General features: G+C 39.5%; 1 protein-coding gene across 1 annotated transcript in view; it reads right to left on the bottom strand.

The window, feature by feature from the left end:
* LOC124780123 (Down syndrome cell adhesion molecule-like protein Dscam2) overlaps positions 1 to 26,015 on the bottom strand; it is a 372,570-nt gene that overhangs the window by 42,395 nt on the left and 304,160 nt on the right. Inside the window, exons 25-28 of the mRNA XM_047253757.1 lie at positions 17,068 to 17,358; positions 16,749 to 16,887; positions 16,501 to 16,673; positions 3,324 to 3,509 (exon numbers count right to left, since the gene is read on the bottom strand). Coding sequence (XP_047109713.1) covers positions 3,324 to 3,509; positions 16,501 to 16,673; positions 16,749 to 16,887; positions 17,068 to 17,358 — 789 coding nt within the window. The remainder of the gene's footprint in view (positions 1 to 3,323; positions 3,510 to 16,500; positions 16,674 to 16,748; positions 16,888 to 17,067; positions 17,359 to 26,015) is intronic.

Here is a 26,015-nt window from a genome sequence, read left to right as displayed (position 1 = left end):
TAAGAATTACATTGGTTTTCGTCTAAAATAGGAGTGATTGCGTGAATACTGAGTGAAAACGCTCCTAGTGAACAAATAGGTTTCACTGGGTGATTTTTATTCAAGGAGATCCAAAATACCTAAGTTGGCCACTATTTTTCGTACTTCATATTAATTATTTAAGATGAACTTAGCGTTTTTACATGACGACATTTGCTGTATCAGTGATCAAGTGATATTAACTTTTGTGTGGGTCAGTTATTCAGTATAATTTAATGGGTTGACTGTGTATGGAGACATGTTATGCAATCATTGTTAACATACACAATAACTTTTCTGTAATCATAAATACTCGTTAAACTGGTTGAATTTGGAGGGTATCACATACTTCGGTAAAGTAAAGTCTTTAATATGCTCCGTTACAAGCTCTAGGGGAGTACTGCATGATCATCACAGTCACAGTTGAATGCAGTATCATTAACACAAATTGATGAGGCATCTCCTAGCATTTACTTTAAATCATTTAGGAAAATCTGGGAACATGTAGGTCTTTACGAGGATTTACACTGCCATGCCAAATGCAAGTACAATGTCTTATCATGGTGCTCCCTAGCTTGGTGTCGGCAGAACAATACATGCGGCAAGAAGAGGGAAACACTGTATTTCTAAAGATTCAAAGTATTCTACCATTAAGAACAAATGAAATGAGTTTCCCAATATCAAACTTTCACTTGAATACCCTAGTTTTGAAGTTATACCTTGCCTTTTCCTTATTCTGAGCTGAAGTGGTTTTTACTCATTTTATATCTACCTATTACATTTTTCTTCCAATTTCTATCATCTCCCACCTTTTAATAAAAGAACAATGAGAAAAAGTTCTTAAAATCTGAGGTTCAGCCACTTTATTCTTTTAAAATGCATCTGTCATCATCAGGTCTTCATATTCTGACAATGGTAATTTACACTCCTCATATGTCTCAAATATTCCTGACATTAACTGGTCTTCAAAGTAGGAATTAGATAACATGGTGAAAGAAACACATGGCTGCAACATGATATACAATGAATTATTGATTTTGCATATTATGACTTGGTCAATGATCCGGTGTGATCATACGTCTGATTGCTACACATACATAAGCACAAATCATAAGTTCATAGGATGGGTGCCCAAGAGGGAGACAGCTAACAATCGAATGCCACATCACATCACTTAGTGTCTGGTTTTGGTATAATGATGCCAACGGCTTTGCCACAGTGGTAATACCACTTCCCATCAGATGACCTAAGTGCTGCTGGGACTGGCTAACAATTGGACGGATGCTCATCCAGATGTGCCAAGTGCTGTTGGCAAGCAGGGTGCTTTTAGTCCTTGTGACGCCTATCATGGTGTTCAGTTACTTTTTTTTTAATATGGGGTCTCTGTTTAGACCCTCTTATGATCTATACGTTATCTATAGAGGAGCCCTTCTCTCCACTATCACCAATAATTTATGCTGTTAATGCCCATGCTGCCATTTGTGAGTTGTCATATTTGATGATATGTCCACTGGTACCAACCATAAGTTAATTCACATCAAATGAATTAGAATATATAGCCAGATACCAAATACTCTAGGCAATTACATGCAATTTACAAGTTATTGGTACCAGAGATAAGTACAAAATCGTGCAGATGAGGCAAATAGCATTTTTTGCCTATTGAGAGGATCTCCACCTACACCACATCTGGAAGTAAAGTCATCTAAGATATCATACAGAACTTTGAAAATAAAATGATCTTTTATACATATGAGGGGAAGTCAAACAGTAATGTGACTTTTGAGAAAAGGAATATTTATTCTAATAATAGAAAACTGAAACATACATTATTTTTCTACATAACCTCCCTGCACTTCAAAGCGCTTTGTACAATGTTTCGTAAGTATTTTAATTCTGTCGGAAAAAGGTATTTGGTTGCACCTGTAACCAAAATTCACTATGGAGGCATACAGTGTGCTAACCAAATATTATGGTGAACTTTTATACTTTTCTAACCAGCTACCCTTAACTTAAAGCAAATCATTGATGGGACCTATGTATCATCTACACTATTAACTCTGCATCCAGCAGTTTTATAATCAAATATGTAATTTTCAAAATCACAAAATGTCAGCATGCTATTCTATAAATACTACTTTCCACCCAAAACTCCAGTGTCTGTTGACAGCATTCATATGATCTAACATCACTGTGTTAAAAAGCCTGTGTACAGCAGTCACTTCACAAATGTCTTCATGTCTCTCATTTATTAGTCACTGATCTTTGTGAGTATCTTCCATTTCTGTTGTTTTTTATGTTGACAACACTGACATCTCCTTATTTCTATAAGTGATCAGAAAGTTTATATATGTTTGAGTACTGAAACTGCAATAGAAAATTGTCTGTTACATGTGTACTGCACAGCAAACTGCGTCTTGTTGCCCATTAATCCGGAAACTACTAATCATAACTGTTTCCTCCATATACATTTATGAAATTATAATCTTCCTACACACGCAGAGAAAACTTATTTGAGGATAATCAGTTTAACTATACATATAACACAAGAGGTAAAAATGATTTTATGCTACCCATGCACCAGTTGAAATTATATGCACTGAGTCCACAGTAATGGGTATGACAATATACAAGAAGTTAATGGGCAAAAACATATTTAATATGAAGCCAGAAATTTTAAAAATGAGGCTACAGCAGGTTCTGTGGGAGAAATGCTACTATTCAATGGAAGAGTTTATAGGGGATGAAATGATAATTTGAGCAAGAAGTAATTAAGTGTTAGATTTTATTATATGTATGTATAACAAAATTGTACTATTATTATGATTCTGTTAGTTAACACTAGCTGTTCCTTGTTAACGGTGAAATTTTACTGCAGTCTGACATGTCTCCTGTAGCTGAATCAAATGATTTAGATTATGTATATTATGAGACAAATAAACCACAATTCACATTTCAAAGACTGTAGGCTCAAAACCCAGACTTGCGATATTTGACCGTTAGAATTCATATGCAATAGTGCACTGCATTTTGTCACTATCAGACTGATTTATATGTTACAGAAAGTGACTGCCAGTGATTATCACTCTCTGTGAGATCTGAGACTGGTCATCATGATGATATAAGTGATAATGAATGCAGAAACAAGACAAAGTACCACATACTGTGTTGAGTACACTAACCAAAAAAGTAGTATTGTAATCAAAGTATATCAGTATGATGGACCTCGTCAGATAACACTAAGAAAACTTAATACATTGTGCAATAAATTACACCCTGTATGCAACAGAAGTAGTCTGAGTTACCGTCTGGTCCTTTTCGCTGCCGTTTCTTGTTGATTTGATGAACACATTCATGTTGTATGCCACTGTCATTTTCAGAATGACCAAATGTTTTGAACTGCATGGTGTAGTCTAGTATCATTGCATTCATTGTTTTAGGTGAATCTGATGATACTGCAAATGTGGCATATGGACTCATCTCATAGTGCTCTGAAAGAGACATCCTATGTTAATCATAAAGATTTTAAACATGATAATAACAATGAAGATTCAAGACAGTATATACACACAGAAAAATGGAACATAATCTCATTGTCAGTAGTGAAATGGCAAGTAATAAATACACAACACTCTGTTTTTATCTGTTTTCATTTGTTTGTGAAACTTCAGTATCATCTTACATAAAGTATGTCATTAAAACCACCACAACTGATAAATGAATAGAATGAAGGCTTTCACGGCAGGTGTTGTCATCACTTAACACTTCCGGGCTGAGATGCCATGGTCCATACACTGATCGTTATCTGCAGAAAGATTCTAACCACCACCCAAGACATAAAAGAGGGGTGATTAAAACATTAATAGACAGGGCGCACAAAATATGTGAACCAGCTCACTTAGATGATGAGATTGAACACCTTAGAGCGACCTTCAAGAAGAATGGGTATTCCAACAGAGAGCTAGATCGTGCACTGCACCCTAGACTGACACCCAGGATGGACGAGGATCAACACAAACCCAAGGGGGAAGTGTTCTTACCATTTATCAGTAAGGTCGCTGATCACATTGGAAAAATTTTAAGCAAGTACGATGTGGAAACTGTTTTCGGACCCATTACGAAAATAAAAGAATGTTTAAGATCCACTAAAGATAAATGACATCCTCTAGCTGCACCAGGTGTCTGTAAAATTCCATGCAGTTGTGGAGAGGTCTACATAGGCACAACAAAAAGAAGCGTCAACACCCGTCTTGGTGAACATAAAAGGAACTGCCACCTCGGACATATTGATAAATCAGCTGTAACGGAACGTGTGTTTCAGGAAGGTGATCATGAAATAAAGTTTAGTGAGATGACCATTACAGCAAAGATGTCGCATTGTTATGAGCAAATGTACAGAGAGGCCATTGAGATTGCCAAACACTGCAATAATTTTAACAGAAAAGATGAAGGCATTAACCTGGATAAGATATGGATCTCAACATTGCAGCAACAGCATGACAATCGATTAATTCCAACTGAGAAAGTTGGCTATATCAGAGATCATAGCACAGCCGACATCACATGATTGACAGCAGCGCCCTCTGGATGGCTTATATATATGGCGCTCACTCACGCTCTCGTTGCAGTTCACTGATTGTCCTTGGAGGATGCCTTCCGCAGTCAAAGGTGAAACATCAGGGGAGAGTCTTATGTATGGACCACAGCATCTCAGCCCGGAAGTGTTAAGTGATGATGAATGATTGTCATTTCTATTAGATCCCAAACATGAATAACTATTGAAATGCAGAAAACCCGATCCATCACCATATTCATTATACTCTTTTGGAAAGACAAATGGTATTCATACTGTACACAGGAACTTGTTTTTCCTTGATATTATAAATTGAAAATTTTTAATAATTTGAAATTCTCTAAGTTCAGCTTGACACACAAGTTGCCGAAGTGGCATCAACTAAAAAGACTTATACCAGACAAAAGATCTAACTGACAGGAGGCCTAGCCACATGCTCATTTACATTTCTAATTTCAGTTATGTTTTCTGGTTATCATAAAATAACTGGTCACAGAAGATGTGAAATTTCTACATTATTAATATACATAATGTGAGAGAATTAAAGCTGAGGTCTTAGTAAAATCATTGCTCAGGAAATTGATTTACCTTTGTTCTGTGGCTGCACTTAGCCTCATTTTCAACAATAATTTCATAAAACATCTCCAGCTGAAAAACTAAGCCTCATTTCCAATACTTGTCATACCATAGTAAGTGAATAACAAACCATTTTAATGTTTTTAAACAAATATTGATCCCTCCCACAAAAAGAGCTATTTCAAAACAAGCATATGCACTGGAAGAGAGCTGCTCATTTATGAAATCAATTAGTGGCATGATCTATGTAAAATATAAGGACATGAATGTGTGTATTAAGAAAAAATTCAAACTATACATACTCATTACTAAAAGTATCACACTATGATGGATGTACATGACTTACAGAGAATTTAAATAATTCTGATAAACTACATAACTTCTACCAGATAAATGAATGTATTAAATGAAATAATTTTTACTGCACAGCTGCATTTTATTGAACAAAAAAAATATTCATCATCATTGGCCAATTTTAACATCAGTATCATTTATAATAAAACAACCATTCACATAAAAGTATGATCAAGTTGACGTAGTTTTTACAATGAGACAAGATGACTGGACATTCACTGGCTCACTCATACATCATGTTCTGTACATCCCATCATGAATGAGAGCCTTTGGAGGGGGGGGGGGGGGGAGGGGGGGGAGTGAGTCAAACTACACAACAGGAACATGAAACCATTGTAGGGTGATTCTGTAAAGTATACTGATAACAAATTATGTCTAGTACTAACCCACACTGATAATTAAGAGAATTACTCCTAGATTATTTTATATGTGTTTATGTATACTAGCAGAAAAAGTACTTTGCGAAAAGCTGCTGCTTCTCCCATTATACCACTCATCTGTTGCTGTTATCTACAAATTAACAAAAAAGTTTTTTTCACAGATAGATAAATTTAAAGGATGCAAATATGGATATTGCTAAGGTGGTGAAAATTACATTTGATAATACTATGAAAAGCATAGATCACTACTCACCATGTAGTGGAGATGTTGAGTTACAAACAGGCACCACATAAATACTGCTAAACAAGTATTTGGCCACAAGGCTTTCTTCTGTATTAGACAACATACACACATTCATGCAAATGCAACTCATACGCACATGACCAGTGTCTCTGGCTGCTGTGGCCATCTGGGTGGTGAGGGTAATGAGAATTCTGGGATGGATGGATAGTAGGGTAGGGGTGATGGGTGGTAAAGTGCTACTTGTGGGAGCATACAGAGATGATGTGGGAAGAGGGTAAGGCAGGTAGGTGCATTCTGGAGCTTAGATGGAGGGCCGAGGGGGGAGGGATCAGGGGGTGGGGAGAGGTCTGGAAAAGGAGAGAAGTAAAAAGACTGTAGATGCACTGGTGGAATAGAAAGCTGTGTAGTGCTGGAGTGGGAACAGAGAAGGGTATATGTAGGTAAGGACAGTGACTAATGAAGGTTGAGGACAGGAGGGCTACAGGAAAGTAGGCTATATGGTTGGTAGCATACCCGCCTGCACTATTCAGAAGAGCTGTTGTTGATAGGAAGGATCCAGATGGCACAGGCTGTGAAGCAGTCACTGAAACGAAGAATTCTGTATAGGGTGCATGCTTAGTAACTGGGTGGTCCAGCTGCTTCTTGGCACAGTTTGTCGGTGGCCACTCATGCGGACAGACAGCTTGTTGGTTGTCATGCCCATGTAGAGTACAGCACAGTGGTTGCAGTTTAGCTATAGATCACATGACTGGGTTCACAGGTAGCCCTGCCTTTGATGGGATAGGTGATGCTCGTGTCCGGACTCGAGTAGGTGGTGGTGCGAGGATGTATGGGACAGGTCTTGCGTCTACATCTGTTACCGGCATATGAGTCATGAGAAAAGGGGTTGGGAGGCAGGGCTGAGTAGGAATGGATGAGGATATTGTATAGCTTCAGCGGGCAGCGGAATACAACTGTGGAAGGGATGGGAAAGAATAGTGAGTAGGACATTCCTCAGTTTAGGGGGTGATGAGAGGTAGTTAAAGCCCTGGCAGACAATTTAATTCAGTTGTTCCAGTCCTGGGTGGTACTGTGTCAAAAGAGGAAGGAGGTGGAAGGAGGTACTAATGTAACCATATTTGAGCTGGAGGTCAACATCATGGAAGGTGGTTTGAGGAGGAACAGGTGAAGCAAATGTGGGAGAAGGTGTTGAGGTTCTGAAGGAATGTGGACAGGGTGTCCTCACCCTCAATCCCGATCATGAACATGTCCCCCAATGAATCTGAACTAGGCAAGGTGTTTGGGATTGTGGGTGGTCAGGAGGGATTCCTCTAGATGGCCAATGACCTCCAGCCTCAAAGCACAGTGAAGGTCAGCAGCAGCAACTTATTGATTGTACACAGTTTGTTTACATTGTTTAGCAATAATTTGCAATTTCTTGATCTTTTGCCTTGAGTGAGTTTACTTTCTAATGTAGATTTCTGCCGCAGAAGTTGCTAGTGTTGCTTTATTTACTTTATTCAACAACCTTTGCAAATAGTAAATATTCAGTAGACCTTCAGCCTCAGATTCTCAGAGTTTAATCTCGTGTTTTGTAAGTGTATATTCAATTAGTGCATAGCACAGTAGTTACTCAGCTGTTTGCTTAAAGACTAGTGACCATGATAGTAAGCATAGTTAGGCACTCAGTTTGGTGCCAGCTATCACCTGTGACACATCTCCAGGGCATCAAGTTACGTATTATTTATTCCTGTGTTGCCTTAACAGTATATCTATGTTTAATTGCTTGCATGATTTGCTATTTAAGAAGTTTAGTTTCATGCTTTTTTTTGTTAATGTGAGTGTATTTTCAGGCAGTCTGTAGCTCAGCTGTCATTTTTCTGAACAGCCAGTTACATAGTTCATTGAGGTATCAGTGTTACAGGTCAGGAGGGTAACACATTGCTTATCTAGTTTCTGCCAGCTTTTACCGTTGACTCTTCAGTTAGTCCTGCTAGGATGTGTGCAGGTGCAGGAGGAGCTGGGAGCAGTTTACGAACAGCTGAATATGGTATTGACTGCAATAACTGGCCTTCAGGCTACCTCCTTGCAGCATAGTGGTGGCAGAAATTCTGGAGCATCGCATGGGACACTGCAGGTATTGCTTGTTTCACCCTGGGCTCTATTGCTGAGGCACCTTCTAGTGTACCCAACACAGTGGGCCCACAGGATGAGTGGCGGGAGGTAAGGCATTCGCATCACTCCAGATGGAGACCTAATGTGGACACTGGTTATATGGCCTCGCCTATTCAACCTACCCTCAGCAGGGTTCGAGCAGGAACATGTGGGCAGGGGTTTGCTAGTTATTGGGAGCTCCAATGTTAGGCACATTATGGAGCTGCTGTGGAAGATAGCATTCAGCACTGAAATAAAGACAATGTGCACTTGGTATTTGTGCGAAGTTGCCTCATTTGAGGTGTGGAGGTGGTCTCACCCGTAGCTGTCGAGCGTACAGGGTGAAGTCATCTGTGAGTTATGACTCATGTTGGCCACAATAATACCTGTCACATTGGTTCTGTGACCATCCTCAATTCTTACAGGTGGCTGATGAGGTGGTGAAGACTGCTGGCCTCACTTGCAGAGTGTAAGCAGAGCTCACAATTTGCGGCATTGTACCCGGAGTTGTGATCGGGGCCCTTTGGTTTGGAGCTGAGGGGAGGGACCCAATCAAAGGCTTCATTGTCTCTGTGATGGTCTTGGCTGCAGATTTCTGGACCTGCATTATTGGGTAGGGATTTGTAGGACTCCCCTCAATAGGTCAGGGGTGCACTACACAAAGGAAGCAGCTACTCGGGTAGCAGAGTACTTTTGGAGTGTAAATGTCTTTTTTTTTTATTTTTTTTTAAATTTTTTTTTTTTTAGGCTAGGCAGCAGGTTTGAGGTACTCTCATGAACACTCACCAATCAATACGCATATACAGAAATTAGACTGTCTTCAGAGTAAAGACACTTTGACTGTAAAAATTTATCAGTAAACTGTCACGGTATTTTGTAATGAAGTCCCCGAATTTACTGCCTTCCAGGAAAATTCTCAACCTCAGTTTATTCTTGGGACTGAGATACAGCTAAAACTCGAAGTAAAATACTCTGAGATATTTAGTAAGACTTGGACTGTTTATCGGGAAGACAGATTAGACACCTTAGGAGGTGGAGTGTTCATTGCAGTTGACAAAAATATTGTCTACACTTAGGTTGAAATTGAGTGTGGTGGTGAAGGATCTGGTAGCACATAACAGGTCTAGGTGAAAGCACGATAACTGTCAGATGTTTTTATTGAGTGCCTGACTTTGCTGTTATGGCTCTAGAGTCATTCGAAGAAAGTCTTCGGTTATTTGTGCATAAATACCCAGATCTTGCAATACTAATTGGCGGCAACTTTAACCTAGACTGGGACATGTTTGGCTTCATTGCACAGAATACAGACATACAGTCTTGAGAAGTAGTTTTGAACAAGTCTTCTGAAAACTGTCTTGAGCAGCTAGTTCGGCAGCCCACATGCAATGGAAGTATCCTGCACCTTGTAGCTTCAAACAGACTGGATCTTATTGATGGTGTCAGATAGCGACGGGGATTAGTGATCATGATGTCGAAAGTTAATAAATCAGTCAAGAGGCCTAAGACAGTCCTTCTGCTAGAAAGAGCAGATCAGCAGTTGTTAGCATCTCGCTTGGACAATGAACTGCAATCATTTAGTTCCAGAGTGGTGGATATGGAGGAATTATGGGGAATCTTTAAACATATTGTAAATCATTTTCTGGACAATAATGTGCCTAGTAAGTGGATTAAGGATGGAAAAATCCATTGTGGCTTAATAATGAAATGAGTAAAATGCTGAGGAAGCAACGACCATTGCACTCTCAGTTCTAAAGAGGACACACAAATGAAAACAGGCAAAGATTAGTAGAGATTTGAGAAAAGAGCCATGCACGTATCATAACTCATACCTTGGCTAAAGATCTGATAGAGAATCCAGAAAAATTCTAGTCCTATGTAAAATTGCTAAGCGAATCTAAGGCTTCCCTCCAGTCACTCATTAACGAGTCTAGTTTGGCACTGGAAGATAATGAAGGAAGTTCGCAGTTCTAAGTTCCACATTTCAAAAATCATTCACATAGGAGAATCATACAAACGTAATGTCATTTGGCCATCACACAGAGTCCCATATGGATGACATAGTAATAAGCATCTCTGACATAGAGAAACAACTGAAAGAGTTGAAAACAAATAAGTTGCCAGTCTGGATGGAATCCTAATTCACTTTTACAAGGAGTACTCTACATCACTGGCCCCTTACTTAGTTTGCATTTATCATGACTCTCTCAACCAGCATAAAACGCCAAGCATCTGGAAAAAAGCTGAGGTGACTCCTGTATATAAGAAGTATGAAAGAAAGGACCTGCAAAATTACAGACAAATATTCTTAATATCAGTTTGCTGTGTAATTCTAGAGGATATTCTGAGTTTGAATACAATAAATTTCTTAGAGACAAAAAAGCTCATGTCCACGAATCAGTATGTCTATACAAAGCATCACTCATGCAGAATTCAGCTTGCTCTTTTCTCACACGATATTTTGCAAACTATGGATAAAGAACAACAGTGAGATTCCATACTTCTAGACTTCTGAAAAGCATTTGTACTGCAGACTGTTAACAAAGGTACATACATACAGAATAGGCTTCCAGATATGTGACTGGCTCAGAGACTTCTTAAGTTATAGAACCCAGTATTTTGTGGAGGAGGAGATTAGTGTTTAATGTTCCGTCGACAATGAGGTCATTAGGGATGGAGCACAAGCTCAGATTAGGGAAGGACAGGGAAGGAAATTGACTGTGCCCTTTCACAGTGACCATACCAGCATTTGCCTGAAGCGATTTAGGGAAATCACGGAAAACCTAAATCAGGATGGCTGCACATGGGTTTGAACAGTCATCCTCCTGAATGCGATTCCAGTGTGATAACCACTCCACCACCTCACTCGGTACAGTGTTTTGTCCTCAATGGCGAGTGTTCATTGGAGACAGGGATAACATCAGGAGTGCCCAGGGAAATGCGATAGGATCATTGCTACTTTCTATGTACATAAATGATCTGGCAGAGAGGGTGAGCAGCAATTTGTGGTTGTTCAGTGATGATGCTGTAGTGTACAGGAAGGTGTTGAAGATAGCGACTTTAGCTTGATACAAGATGACCTAGACAAAATTTCTAGTTGGTGTGATGAATGGCAGCTGGCTCTTAATGTAGAAAAATGTAAGTTAAGGGGATACGGAATCGGATTTTGGGTTAAAAAATCGAATTTTTTTTTATTGGCGTATTATATTCTGCCATGTTTCCTCTTTAAAATGACGTATCATACATAGCTCTACTACAATTATAACTATTTTATTTTTATATCTTTGTGAGATCGGGTATTGCGCTTTAGTTATACACGTCTCTCGTGGCTGACCATGAACTTTTTGGCAGTACCTTTAAAGTGACATGAATTCAAATATCCCGGTTTCCAGCAACTATTTATACACTAGTTGCCCGAAAATGTTTCTCTCTGGTTTCCTCAAGTTACTCTTTGACTTCGTGGCGGGACTGTTTTGTAAACAGTGTGATATAAGAAAGTAGTTGTTGTTGAGTTATTTCGTATTTAGTGCTTCATTTTTCGCAGTGAAAATGCCTAGAGCTAAAGCAAAAGTATTTAAAAAGCGTGTGAACTGGCAAAAGAAAAGAAATAATGATTCATTAGCAAAGCAAAGCAGTTCATCATCATCACTGTTGGAAAATGTGAATCCACTTATTACTGATTTGCCGAACGAACTTACACCAAATGAAAACAGTGCTTCTCATAAAAAACTAAGAGATTTGGAAGAGAAATATAATTTACTTGATAGAGGGAATGAAGTTTTTGAACTCATTGATATGAATATATTGTGTGAAGCTCTTGAAAACAGTTTGTGCTGCAAAAAATGTCATGGAAACGTTTCTCTGAAAGTAGAATCCCATGTTGGCCTGGCTGCCCAGTTTAATTTAATATGCAGTGTTTGTAAATACAGCTGTAAGTTTCCAAGTTCGGTTTCAGTAACTGTAAATAATGGATACAAGAAAACTGAACTTTATAGTGTAAATATTAGGTTAGTTTATGGATTGCGAGCAATTGGTAAGGGCAAAGCAGCTGGTGATATGCTATGTGGTGTTCTAAATCTTCCAAGTGCACCTTCAAAGTTTGAAGCTTACAATTATGTACTAGGATCTGCAGTTGAAGATGTAGCACAGAAGTCAATGCAGGTTGCTGTGGAAGAAGCAGTGGAAGAAAATGACGGCAGTCGTGACCTCACAGTGGCGTTTGATGGCACGTGGCAGAAAAGGGGCCACACCTCCAACAACGGTGTTGTAACAGCAACTAGTGTTGATACTGGCAAGGTTATTGATGTTGCAATAATGTCTAAATACTGTAGGTGCACAGGCAGGCTGAAAAATGAACACAGTGATGACTGTATTGCTAATTATTATGGTAGTAGTGGTGGCATGGAGGTTGCTGGGGTGAAGAAAATTTTTCATCGCTCTTCACAGTGGTATAATGTTCGCTATGTCAAATATCTGGGAGATGGTGACTCTAAAGCATTCAAAGAAGTTTTGGAAAGCAAACCATATGGGAACAGTGTAAATATAAGCAAACTTGAATGTATAGGACATGTGCAGAAGAGAATGGCTGCCAGGCTGAGAAGGTTAAAATCAGTTATGAAAGGGAAAAAACTAGATGATGGGAAAACCTTGGATGGCAGAGGAAGATTGACTGATTCCATAATAGACCACATTCAGAACTGCTATGGCCTTGCAATCAGGCAAAATACAGGCAATCTTGAAGAAATGAGGAGAGCTATATGGGCTTTATATTTCCACACCGCATCCACGGATGAGCATCCACAACATGGTTTGTGCCCCAAAGGTGAAAACAGCTGGTGTAAATACAATAGGGGACTAACAACAGGAGAGAAATACATTCACCACCACAGTCTACCATCAGCCATCATGGCAGAAATAAAGCCCATTTTCAGAGATCTGGCTGACAGAAGTCTTCTGATGAAATGTCTTCACGGAAAAACGCAGAACCCCAACGAGTGCTTGAATAGTGTGATATGGCATCGTCTCCCAAAAACAGTGTTTGTCGGAATTAATACACTACATTTTGGTGTGTATGATGCTGTGGCAACCTTCAATCTTGGAAATATAACTAAATGCCAGGTCCTTCAAAAGTTGGGTATGTGTCTTGGTTCCCGTACGGTACGTGCTATGTTCTTTTTAGATCAGCACAGACTAAGGCATGCTGATAATATAATCAAGACATTAGTGAAAAAAGCAAGACAGGTGCAGAGGGGTGCCAAAAGAAGACTTGAAGATGATTATGAAGACTGTGAAGGGGGTATTAGCTACGGATCAGGAATGTTTTAATCTTCTTTCTCCGTTTCCCGTAAGTTTACTTTTTACTTCATCTAGGAACATTATCTCAGGTACTGGTCAACCTAGAAGTCTGAAATTTTTATGACGTAGTGACATAGGTCCCTATTACATACGGAAACAACGATTTTTTAATTACTTGATTTACAAAAGACTTAGGGGTGATAGTCTAGTAAAAAGCGATGGAAAAAATTTACTTAAAAATAAATGTACAATATCTCTGTAAGAAAATACTTTGACAATAAACTGTTGTTTCAGTATTGTTGTAACATATGAATGCACATACAGTAAAATTTTTACCTCTCTGTCTCCAGTAGTTTGTGAGAAAATGTTCCCTATAGTAGGCATATATTAACATTGCGGGGATAGGTGATTCCGTATCCCCTTAATGCAGATGAGTAGTAAAAATAAACCCATAATGTTCAGATATAGCATTAGTAGGTTTGACACAGTCACATTGTTTAAATATCTGGGCATAACATTGTGAAGTGATATGAAATCGAAAGAGCATGTGAGGATTCTGGTAGGGCACGTGAATGGTTAACTTCAGTTTATTAGGAGAATTTTTGGAAAGTGAAGTTCACCTGTAAAACAGACCACATATAGGAAGCTAATGCGACCTATTCCTGAGTACTGGTCAAGTGTTTGGAATCTACACCAGGTCAAATTGAAAAAACACATTGAAGTAATTTAGAGGCAAGCTGCTAGATTTGTTAGCAGTAGGTTAAATCAGCATGCAAGTGTTATGGATATGCTTCAGGACCTCAAGTGCAAATTCCTTGAGGGAAGAAGACATTCATTTCAAAGAACACTACTGAGAAAGTTCAGAGAATCAGCATTTGAGTCTGACTGCAGAACGATCCTACTGCTGCCAACATACATTTCACTTAGGGACCATGAAGATAAGATCTGGGAAATTAGAGCTCATATAGAGGCATACAGACGGTCGTTTTTCCCTCGCTCTATTAGTGATGTAGATGTAGAGGTAATTGTAGAACATGTTGGAATTGGATGGTGCCATACAGATGCCCATGCCATACTCCAGACCTGTTTGTAGGTGATGCCTTCAAAGGAGAAGTACAGTAATAATCGGTGGCGTCATGGTGACCAGGAAGGAGGTTGTAGATTTTTAAAATGTGAGGCATTATGAAAGGTAGTGTTCAATAGCAGCAAGGGAGTGGGCATTAGGGATGTTAATGTAAAGGGAGGAAGCATCAATAGCGACGAGCAGGGCATCGTATGGTAAAGGAACAGAAACTGTGGAGAGTCAGTGGAAGAAATGGTTGGTATCTTTTATATATGTGAGTAGATTGTGGAGAGTAGCCTCATGGTGCTGGTCTATGAGAGTACAGATTCTCTCAATGGAGGCACAGTAAGTGGTCCCAACAGGGCATCCTGGGGGTTGACTTTATGAACTTTAGGAAGCATGTAGAAGTTAGGAGTGGGTGAGGAAAGACATAGACTCTCGGGAGGGATTCTGGGATGGCCCTTAGGATTTGAAAAGAGACTGGAGATCCTGCTGAATTTCTGAAATGGGGTCACTGTGGCATGGCTTGTAGGTAGATGTATCTGACAACTGGAGGAGCCCTTCAGCCAGGTAATCCTTGTTGTTTGAAGGTTACGTTCACTGAGGTTTGCACAGGTGAAATGAGAAACATTTATCATTGAGTGGGTATAACTAGTCTCTTAGACAATGACCAATTTATACAATTCTTTATTGCTACACTAAGACACAGTTTAAGACAGGAATCATGAGAATCAGTTATGACTACCATTGGCGTTAACAATAAATGGAGCATGTTCACATAAATTATGACTGAGCACTTAAATAGAGCCATGCCATTAAAAAAAGTGAGTATCCAGAAAAATCAGCCTTCAAAATCAAAACCTGTGCCATCAGATTTTAAAACAAAAGATCTGAAAAAAATGGAAAACATGTATGCATTACACAGACTGTCTAACTCAGAGTTACATAAAGAACTCTACAAGCAGTACAAATATAACTACCGCAAAGAAGTCACGAGATTAGAATCAGAAAAAATCAGCCAACAGTTATGAGGTTCAGATAATGTTACAAAGACTTGCTGCTCAATTGTAAATAAAATCAGAAACAATGAAACAGATTGTAAATTCTTGGGTTTATTCATAGATGATCGACTTTCATGGAAGCAGCAAGCTGATTATGTCTGTGAAAAAATAGCACCCAGTCTATATGCATTAAGAAGATTGTCACCATATCTTAATTCTGAAACCCTAAAGACTGTACTATTTCTTGTCTTGTGGAATAGTTCTGAGGGGTGGGACATGCCAAACTAATATGAAAAGAGTTTTCATACTGCAGGAGCGAGTCTTGAGGATCATAGCAAAAGTAAAATCAGGAACTTCTTGCAAACCCCTATTCATTAGACAAAATATTCTCGCAGTTTTTGCCATATGTATACTAGAAACTATAACGCTAGTGAAAGAAGACACTAAAATCACAAAAAGAAATGTGGATATTCACAACTATGTAACAAGGCATAGAAAAGATTTTCATATGGTTAACAGAAGGTTAACTTTAACAGCGAAAAGCCCCTATGTCAAAGGAGCTGTTTTTAGTAACTTGTTGCCAAATGAAGTTAAGATATTGACAGGGGATACTTTTAAAGAGTGGGCCAAGCAGTGGCTTATCCAAAAATGCCCTTATAATTCGAATTTATCATGAATTAAAATGTAATAAGAAATAATGTAACCTAAAAAAATTGTAATTGTAAAAACTTCATACTTGGTTCACACATGATGTAAAATTACATGTTATGAGCAATAAATTGACTTGAATTGAACTGTATTATAATAAGCAGTATTCACTACTGTGAACAGATGGAAAAAATAGTGTAAATAATATTTCTTCTTACCAGAAGAAGTGTCTGGATGACTCACAGCTTGACAGTCATCCATTTTTGTGGGTGATGATGAATATATCTGCTGAAAATTTCTTTTGTTGTCCATTTCAGCAGCTGCTTTGCAAGAATTTGGACTTTCTGGTGCACCTTGGCCCATTTTAAATTCTGGATTTTCTTGACAGTGCCTTCAAAGTAAAATCACATTTTAATAATGAGTTGAAAGTTATATGAATTTTATATAAGTGCTATATTCTGCCTACCTTTTATGGGCTGTGATGTATGCAAGAGAGGCAGCACAGAGCAACAAGATTGCTGAGCACACTGATGGCACTATTATATACACATCTTCATAGAAGTGAACTGTGTGTGTTTGACTTTCTTGAATTGGAGATACAGTCGCTGGTAAAGAGAGAATAAGTCACTGCCTTTTTGTATTCATCCTTTTTAAAAGAAAATTGCTGATTTAATATATGGAAGATCTAAAGTGCTCAGTGAAAAGATAGCAACTGCAACTGTAATTTTCTGAATTTAGGTCATATAGAGGATCTTATGTTTGCCTCAATCTTGTGTTTTCCTTACCTCCTGTTATAGTTGTTGTGGCAATCTTGAAATTCACTCTCACTGATCCAGCATTATTGTGAGCTGTGATTCTCAGTTGGTACCAGGTTCCAGGCTGTAGATCCCCAATTAGGATATTTTTACTAGCTGCATTGTTATCTACCAAAATCCACTCACTGGCGCTACCCAAAACACGATACTCAATAACAAAATACAGCATAGGACAACCTCCATCTGGCCAGGAAGGCAGATGCAGGTATAAAGAAGTAGCATTTCTTGACAAAATTTCATTTGAATTTGGGATCTGTGGCTCTGAAAAAAAGAAATAATTTCTGATACTTACAAAACATAAACATATTAACTCCACAGATGTTGATGAGCCAAAACATTATGACCACTTGCTTAATAGCATGTTGGTTCACCTTTGAAACATAATACAGCAGCAGTTCTGTGTGGCTTGGATTCAATAAGTCCTCAATAGTTTTCTGGTGGTATGTTACACCAGATGCCCATGCACAGGTCACACAGTTCCCATACATTATAGGCCAGTGTTATGTGGTGGCAGGTTGCTACCCAAAAGTATCCCAGATGTGTACAGTTGCATTCAGATCAGATGAATTACGTGGCCAGACAAGACATCAATGTAAGTTCTGTATCGTGCTCCTCAAACCAGTGCAGCACATTTCCAGCCTGGTGACATGGAAAGTTTTCCTTGCTGGAAGATGCCATTGCTGTTGTGAAAGACGTTAAGTGTGAAGGGAGTAGATTTCCCCACCATGTTATAGTTCTGGGTGGAGATTTTAATTTGCCGGATATAGACTGGGAGACTCAAACATTCATAATGGGTGACAGGGACAAAGAATCCAGTGAAATTTTTTAAAGTGCTTTATCTGAAAACTACCTTGAGCAGTTAAACAGAGAACCGACTCGTGACGATAACATATTAGACCTTCTGGTGACAAACAGACCCGAACTATTTGAAACAATTAACACAGAACAGAGAATCAACGATCATAAAGTGGTTACTGCATAGATGATTTCAGCCGTAAATAGAAATATTAAAAAAGGTAAGAAGATTTTTCTGTTTAGCAAAAGTGACAAAAAGCAGATTTCAGAGTACTTGATGGCTCAACACAAAAGTTTTGTATCAAATACAGATAATGTTGAGGATCAGTGAACAAAGTTCAATACCATTGTACAATATGCATTAGATGAGTATGTGCCAAGCAAGATCGTAAGAGATGGAAAAGAGCCACAGTGGTACAACAACCGAGTTAGAAAACTGCTGCAGAAGCAAAGGGAACTTCACAGCAAACATAAACATAGCCAAAGCCTTGCAGACAAACAAAAATTACGCGAAGCAAAATGTAGAGTGAGGAGGGCTATGTGAGAGGCGTTCAATGAATTCGAAAGTAAAGTTCTATGTACTGACTTGGCAGAAAATCCTAAGAAATTTTGGTCTTATGTCAAAGCGGTAGGTTGATCAAAACAAAATGTTCAGACACTCTGTGACCAAAACGGCACTGAAACATAGGATTATAGACTAAAGGCCGAAATACTAAATGTCTTTTTCCAAAGCTGTTTCACAGAGGAAGACTGCACTGTAGTTCCTTCTCTAGATTGTCGCACAGATGACAAAATGGTAGATATCGAAATAGACGACAGAGGGATAGAGAAACAATTAAAATCACTCGAAAGAGGTAAGGCCGCTGGACCTGATAGGATACCAGTTCGATTTTACACAGAGTACGCAAAGGATCTTGCCCCCCTTCTTGCAGCGGTGTACCATAGGTCTCTAGAAGAGCATAGCGTTCCAAAGGATTAGAAAGGGCACAGATCATCCCCATTTTCAAGAAGGTATGTCGAACAGATGTGCAGAACTATAGACTTATATCTCTAACGTCGATCAGTTGTAGAATTTTGGAACACGTATTATATTTGAGTATAATGACTTTTCTGGAGATTGGAAATCTACTCTGTAGGAATCAGCATGGGTTTCGAAAAAGATGATTGTGTGAAACCCAGTTCTCGCTATTCGTCCACGAGACTCAGAGGGCCATAGACACGGGTTCTCAGGTAGATGCCGTGTTTCTTGACTTCCACAAGGCGTTCGATACAGTTCCCCACAGTTGTTTAATGAACAAAGTAAGAGCATATGGACTATCAGACTAATTGTGTGATTGGATTGAAGAGTTCCTAGATAACAGAACGCAGAATGTCATTCTCAATGGAGAGAAGTCTTCCGAAGTAAGAGTGATTTCAGGTGTGCCGCAGGGGAGTGTCGTAGGACCGTTGCTATTCACAATATACATAAATGACCTTGTGGATGACATTGGAAGTTCACTGAGGCTTTTTGCGGATGATACTGTGGTATATCGAGAGGTTGTAACAATGGAGAATTGTACTGAAATGCAGGAGGATCTGCAGCGAATTGACGCATGGTGCAGGGAATGGCAATTGAATCTCAATATAGACAAGTGTAATGTGCTGCGAAAACACAGAAAGAAAGATCCCTTACATTTAGCTACAATGTAGCAGGTCAGCAACTGGAAGCACTTAATTCCATAAATTATCTAGGAGTACGCATTAGGAGTGATTTAAAATGGAATGATCATATAAAGTTGATCGTCGGTAAAGCAAATGCCAGACTTCATTGGAAGAATCCTAAGGAAATGCAATCCGAAAACAAAGGAAGTAGGTTACAGTATGCTTGTTCGCCCACTGCATGATTACTGCTCAGCAGTGTGGGATCCGTACCAGATAGGGTTGATAGAAGAGATATAGAAGATCCAACGGAGAGCAGCGCGCTACGTTACAAGATCATTTAGTAATCGCGAAAGTGTTACAGAGATGATAGATAAACTCCAGTGGAAAACTCTGCAGGAGAGATGCTCAGTAGCTCGGTACGGGCTTTTGTTGAAGTTTCGAGAACATACCTTCACCGAGGAGTCAAGCAGTATATTGCTCCCTCCTATGTATATCTCACGAAGAGACCATGAGGATAAAAACAGAGAGATTAGAGCCCACACAGAGGCATACCGACAATCCTTCTTTCCACGAACAATACGAGACTGGAATAGAAGGGAGAACCGATAGAGGTACTCAAGGTACCCTCCACCACACACCGTCAGGTGGCTTGCGGAGTATGGATGTAGATGTAGATGTAGATGTAGATGTAGATGCAGGTAATCAGCAATAATGTTCACACAGTCCACAGATATTATGACACCAGAAATTACAACCGCATGTCCCATGGAAGCCCAGGTGAATGTCCCCCTCCAGCCTGTGTCTATGGCATGTCGCATGTTCAAGTAACTGTTCATCTGAATGAAAGTGTATCCAGATAAGACCATTTACCTGGTGTAACAAGAAAAGTGATTCATCTGATCAGACAAGAAGTTTCTTTTAATCCATGGTCACTCTTGATGATCTCACACCCTCTGCAATCATACCTGATCGTGTCGATAAGTCAACATGGAAACATGTAAGTGTTATCTGCTGTGGAGCCCCATGTTTAACTATGAATGGTGAAGGGTGTTCCCTACAACACTTGTGCCTGTATCAGAACTGTTCTCTGTTGTCAGCTCTGCCTCAAAATACTGCCTACCATGTTTTAAAAAGTATGAAAGCCTCTATCCACACTGGTCAACAAAGATGTAGTGCAAAGATCCATAGTAGACATTGGATCAAGTGCACCTATCTCAAGAGAGGCCAGAAAATCACCGACAAGCAACATGTCACCAATGCCCTCTCGACAGCACATATTTAGGCTGCCGCCACTGACCAAAGGGTCTCACTGACTCACTCATTGCAGTTGGCATCTGTCAGCATATTGCTGTGTGGGCTCAGTTCAAGTCACGGGCTCCAACAGTACATAGCGACCAGATTAGTGACTATAACAGGATTACCGATATTGTCTGCAAGAGGACTATTACCGATGAGCTTGTACCACAGAACATGGACTCTATTCCAGTTAAGTAAATGTTCATGTAAATAAAGAATCATATTAATACACGTGTGAATTTGTGTTGTAGAAAGAGGATACCAGTCACCCATAACAACAGCCTCGTGGTACAAGATTCTACAAAACCCTTAAGAAGATGCATTTTTAGATGTCCTATCATTTTGATCATTCCTCTTTGCTTCACAGTAGATCAGTGACTCACTCAGTGACATCTATTACATGCTATCCGACACACCATCTGATAAAGATGACAACTCAGTCCTCAAAATATTGTGCAGAAAATGGGATCTTCAATGCAGCTGGACACTATAAATCCATATTGTATAAATAATGCGATGTTAAGTGCAGCCATGAAGGAAACAGAAACAGGTCACAACAATATCTTTCTGTGACTCTGTGAGAGGATATGGAACAAAGAAGTTCTAATGAATTTATGTCTCAAAATGCATTTTTTTCCATGCTAGAGACCATTTATTCAATCATACATTGTTACAGAGTTTGTGGTCTAATACACATTGTACCATGCAGCCACAGTTACAGTATGTGTTGAAAATGGGTTCCATGTGCCACAACACATGTGTGTACGTGCAGCAGCATGTTCTGTCTCACAGGTTCACACTTGTCAGGCTGCATCTGAACAGTGTCAAAGACAGTATGAATATCCTGCCCCAGTGTCTACACATCTGGAATGGGCTCTGCATACATGATACTTTTGAGATGGCCCCATAACCAGAAATCACACGGGTGAGATTCAGTGAATGAGCAGGCCATGCAACTGGACCAACTCATCTGACCCATTGACTCGAATCATCAATGGCACTTCCAGAAGGAGGGGGCCAAAATCACCTTGTAACGCCGGAAATGCATATCCTCCTATTTCCTTCTATTGTACTATAATTTTTTTTCTTATTTTGTTACCTGAAGATATGACATTTCTGTGTCTTTATATATTGTAATTGTTTTACAAATTGTATATACATTTATGCATTTATGTCAAAGTATAATTGGTTTGTTTTCTAAATATTATTTGTATTTTTATGCTGGGTCTTGCCTAGGGAAAACTACGCTATCGAATGATTACATCGATAGGTTGTGTGGAGAACCAAAGTGTTTAGGATCTTGGGTAGTGCTAACTCGGCCGTGTGGAGTGTGGGCAGGCCAGAGTCTGGCTGGGGTAAGGCGGTGGAGCAGGTGCGTTGTGTGACGCTCCCGCGAGTTGCCGCGCTTTCGGGGTTTGGCAGCATGTAATTACGCTTGACTGGCTATGATAGTTTCAGACATGGTGTCGCGGACGGGAAGCATTAGCTGGCACACATCAAGAGCCCGTTTCACCTGGTGACCATGTCGAGAAGAAGACACACCAACATCCAGCTTCTGCAACAGCAACGGCTGACAATAAGTGATTGTCGCCACCTCCTCGATCGACGACTTCAAAACTTCAATCAACCAACAAGGAAGACTGAAAGCACACAAGGGTTTAGAACCGTATGGCAGACCTCAGCGTTTCAAACTGTTCCATTTGCATCACTAAAATACAGCAACTTAGCATGAACATTTGTTGCTCGTTGTCCCAATTGCATTACCAAGCAGGGTCCCTTCTTTTTCCGAAATGAACCTGAGTGTCGTTGCAATTCAAACGCCAGCATTAAAGTAATATCATTCCATTTCACTGCTTTAATTTCAAAGTTCAGTTTAAGTATTCATAGCTGGCTACAATATTTAGATTACACAAGCTCAGCTTGGTACGTACTAAATTTTATTATTGTTAATTGGTCAAAATCAATTTAATTCAAGTTCAAAGTTAAATCTCTTATTTCTAAATTGCGTAGATTCAAGTAGCTTTTGAGATGATTGTTGAGGTAGCCCAAGACTAACCTTATTTTATTTTATTTCGTAGTGCTTCAGGAACAAATTTCACTATTAATTTCAGTCACTAAATTAACTTTCAATTTTCTGGTTTTATTAATTATTTTGCTAAATTAAGTCACAGTGTAGCGAATTTTATTACTTCTGACAAACATTCAGTTGTCACACAACATGTGTCATCCTTCAGTTGCCATGCTTCTAGTGCTAATTATATGTGCATTAACCTTCCTTTTTCAGTTATTATAGTACGTGTCCATAGGACTGGCGACTGTAATTTTCCCCAAACCTCAAATATCTAATTAACACCAGTTAATTGTTAATGTAACAACCGCACATTTACTTTCTTTATTAACGTTACCCTTTTTCAAAATTAATTTCCACCAATTTTGTTTGCCACAGGGGAGTGTTATGGGACCATTGCTTTTCACAATATATATAAATGACCTAGTAGATAGTGTCAGAAGTTCCATGCGGCTTTTCGTGGATGATGTTGTAGTATGCAGAGAAATTGCAGCATTAGAAAATTGTAGCAAAATGCAGGAAGATCTGCAGCAGATAGGCACTTGGTGCAGGGAGTGGCAACTGACCCTTAACATAGACAAATGTAATGTATTGCGAATACATAGAAAGAAAGATCCTTTATTGTATGATCATATGATAGCGGAACAAACACTGGTAGCAGTTACTTCTGTAAAATATCTGGGAGTATGCGTGCGGAATGACTTGAAGTGGAATGATCATATAAAATTAACTGTTGGTAAGGCGGGTACCAGGTTCAGATTCATTGGGAGAGTCCTTAGAAAATGTAGTCCATCAACAAAGGAGGTGGCTTACAAAACACTCGTTCGACCTATACTTGAGTATTGCTCATCAGTGTGGGATCCGTACCAGATCGGGTTGACAGAGGAGATAGAGAAGATCCAAAGAAGAGTGGCGCGTTTTGTCACAGGGTTATTTGGTAACCGTGATAGCGTTATGGAGATGTTTAGGAAACTCAAGTGGCAAACTCTGCAAGAGAAGCACTCTGCATCACGGTGTAGTTTGCTCGCCAGGTTTCGAGAGGGTGCGTTTCTGGATGAGGTATCGAATATATTGATTCCCCCTATTCATACCTCCCGAGGAGATCATGAATGTAAAATTAGAGAGATTCGAGTGCGCACGGAGGCTTTCAGACAGTCGTTCTTCCCGCAAACCATACACGACTGGAACAGAAAAGGGAGGTAATGACAGTGGCACGTAAAGTGCCCTCCGCCACACAATGTTGGGTGGATTGCAGAGTATAAATGTAGATGTAGATGTAGATGTAAAACAATTCCCATATTTGTTTAGGCCCTCCAGTATCTCTCTTTCCCCATTTGGCTTGTAGTTCACCAAAAAATGTAGTATCGTATGACTGTAATATCAATGAGTCACTGTTGGAATGGACCAACTCGTACAAATATCTGGGTGTAACACTTTGTAGGGATATGAAATGGAATGATCTCATAGGTTCAGTTGTAGGTAAAGTAGGTGGTAGATTGGTTTTGTTGGTAGAATACTGGAGAAGTGCAATCAGTCTACTAAAGAGATTGCTTATGGGATCTATCCTAGAATACTGCTCAAGTGTGTGGGACCCGTACCGGATAGGATTAACAGGGTACATTGAACATATACAGAGAAGGGAAGCAAGAATGGACACAGGTTTGTTTAATCCAGGGGAGAGTGCCACATAGATATTGAAGGAACTGAAATGGCAGACTCTTGAACAGAGACTTAAACTAGCCTGAGAAAGTCTATTAACACAGTTTCAAGAAACGGATTTAAATGATTACTCTAGGGACATACTACAACCCCATACGTATTGCTTACACAGGGATCATGAAGATAAGATAAGAATAATTACTGCATGCACAGAGGCTTTCAAATAATCATTCTTCCCATGCTCCATATGTAAATGGAACAGGAAGAAACCCTAATAACCGGTATAACGGAACGTACCCTCTACCATGCACTTCACGGTGGTTTGCGTAGTATATATAGATGTAGATCTTATGGGACGCTCAGTGACCTGGAATTCTCATTAGGTGTTGTTTCCAGTCTTGGCAAAAGATGGGTGGGTGCAATTGCAGAGGGTGGCACATAAAGAAGGTGAGTGGATGAGAATAGGGAGGAAGTGACAAGACAGATGGGGTGGAGACTGTCGGGTCGAGGGTGTTGCGACAGTAGGTTACCACAGGTTGAGACCGGGATCATTTCTGGAGTGGAGAATATATTTTAATGATAACTCCCATCTACGCAGTTTAGGAAAAGCTGGTGGTGCTGGGTAGGATCCAGATGGCTTCCATAGTGTAGCAGCCATTGAAATCAAGCATGTTACGTTCAGATGCATCTTTCACCACAGAGTGGTCTGCTATGCTCTTGGCCACAGTTTTGTGGTGGCTGTTCATCCTTGTGGACAGCTGAATGGTAATCATACCAATATAAGAATCTGCGCAATGATTGCAGCAGAGCTGATATACGACATTGATACTTTCACAGGTGGTCTGGCTGCTGATGGGGTAGGTTAAGCCTGTGACAGGACTGGAACAGGAAGTTCTGGGTGGGTGGATATGAGAGGTTGGGATTTTGAGTGACATAGGGATGGACTAGGCTTTTGTGGAGGTTGAGTGGGTGACAAATTAAAAGCTCTATATGTTATGAATTTTTGTTTACATACAAGTATGCAGTGTTGCGATTTTTGTTTTGTGTGGGATTGCATTTGTCAGATCTGAAATTCCCATGATCTTTTGTTCACTGTGTCAAGGCTAGTCAGAATACTCTCCTCTTCCTACAAAAGTAAAGTGGAGTTGGTGGAATCCACAATCTGGCTACCTCAAGTATAATTTCAGTCTCAATAATGTTATTACATAATTTTGTTTCACCAACACATGTCATACTTTGGCTTTGTCTGATTAATTGTCAGCCCCATCTCCACTCCATATCTTTCTAATTTTTCAACCTTTTCTTCCGGGCCCTGTTTCCTCCTGAATAACAAATCAATAACATCTGCATATGCAAGATCTTGCGTCACTATATTAAACAGTGTTCCCCCCCAGGGTTGCTGCTTTGTGTCTTTCACATTTCATATTTGAAGCAAGAAGCCTTAGTAGGAATCTGAAGC

This window comes from Schistocerca piceifrons, chromosome 1 (genome assembly GCF_021461385.2).
Source record: "Schistocerca piceifrons isolate TAMUIC-IGC-003096 chromosome 1, iqSchPice1.1, whole genome shotgun sequence".
NCBI classification, from domain to species: Eukaryota; Metazoa; Arthropoda; class Insecta; order Orthoptera; family Acrididae; genus Schistocerca; species Schistocerca piceifrons.
Note: the sequence above shows the minus strand (reverse complement) of the source record. Positions and strands in the feature narration are given on the sequence as shown.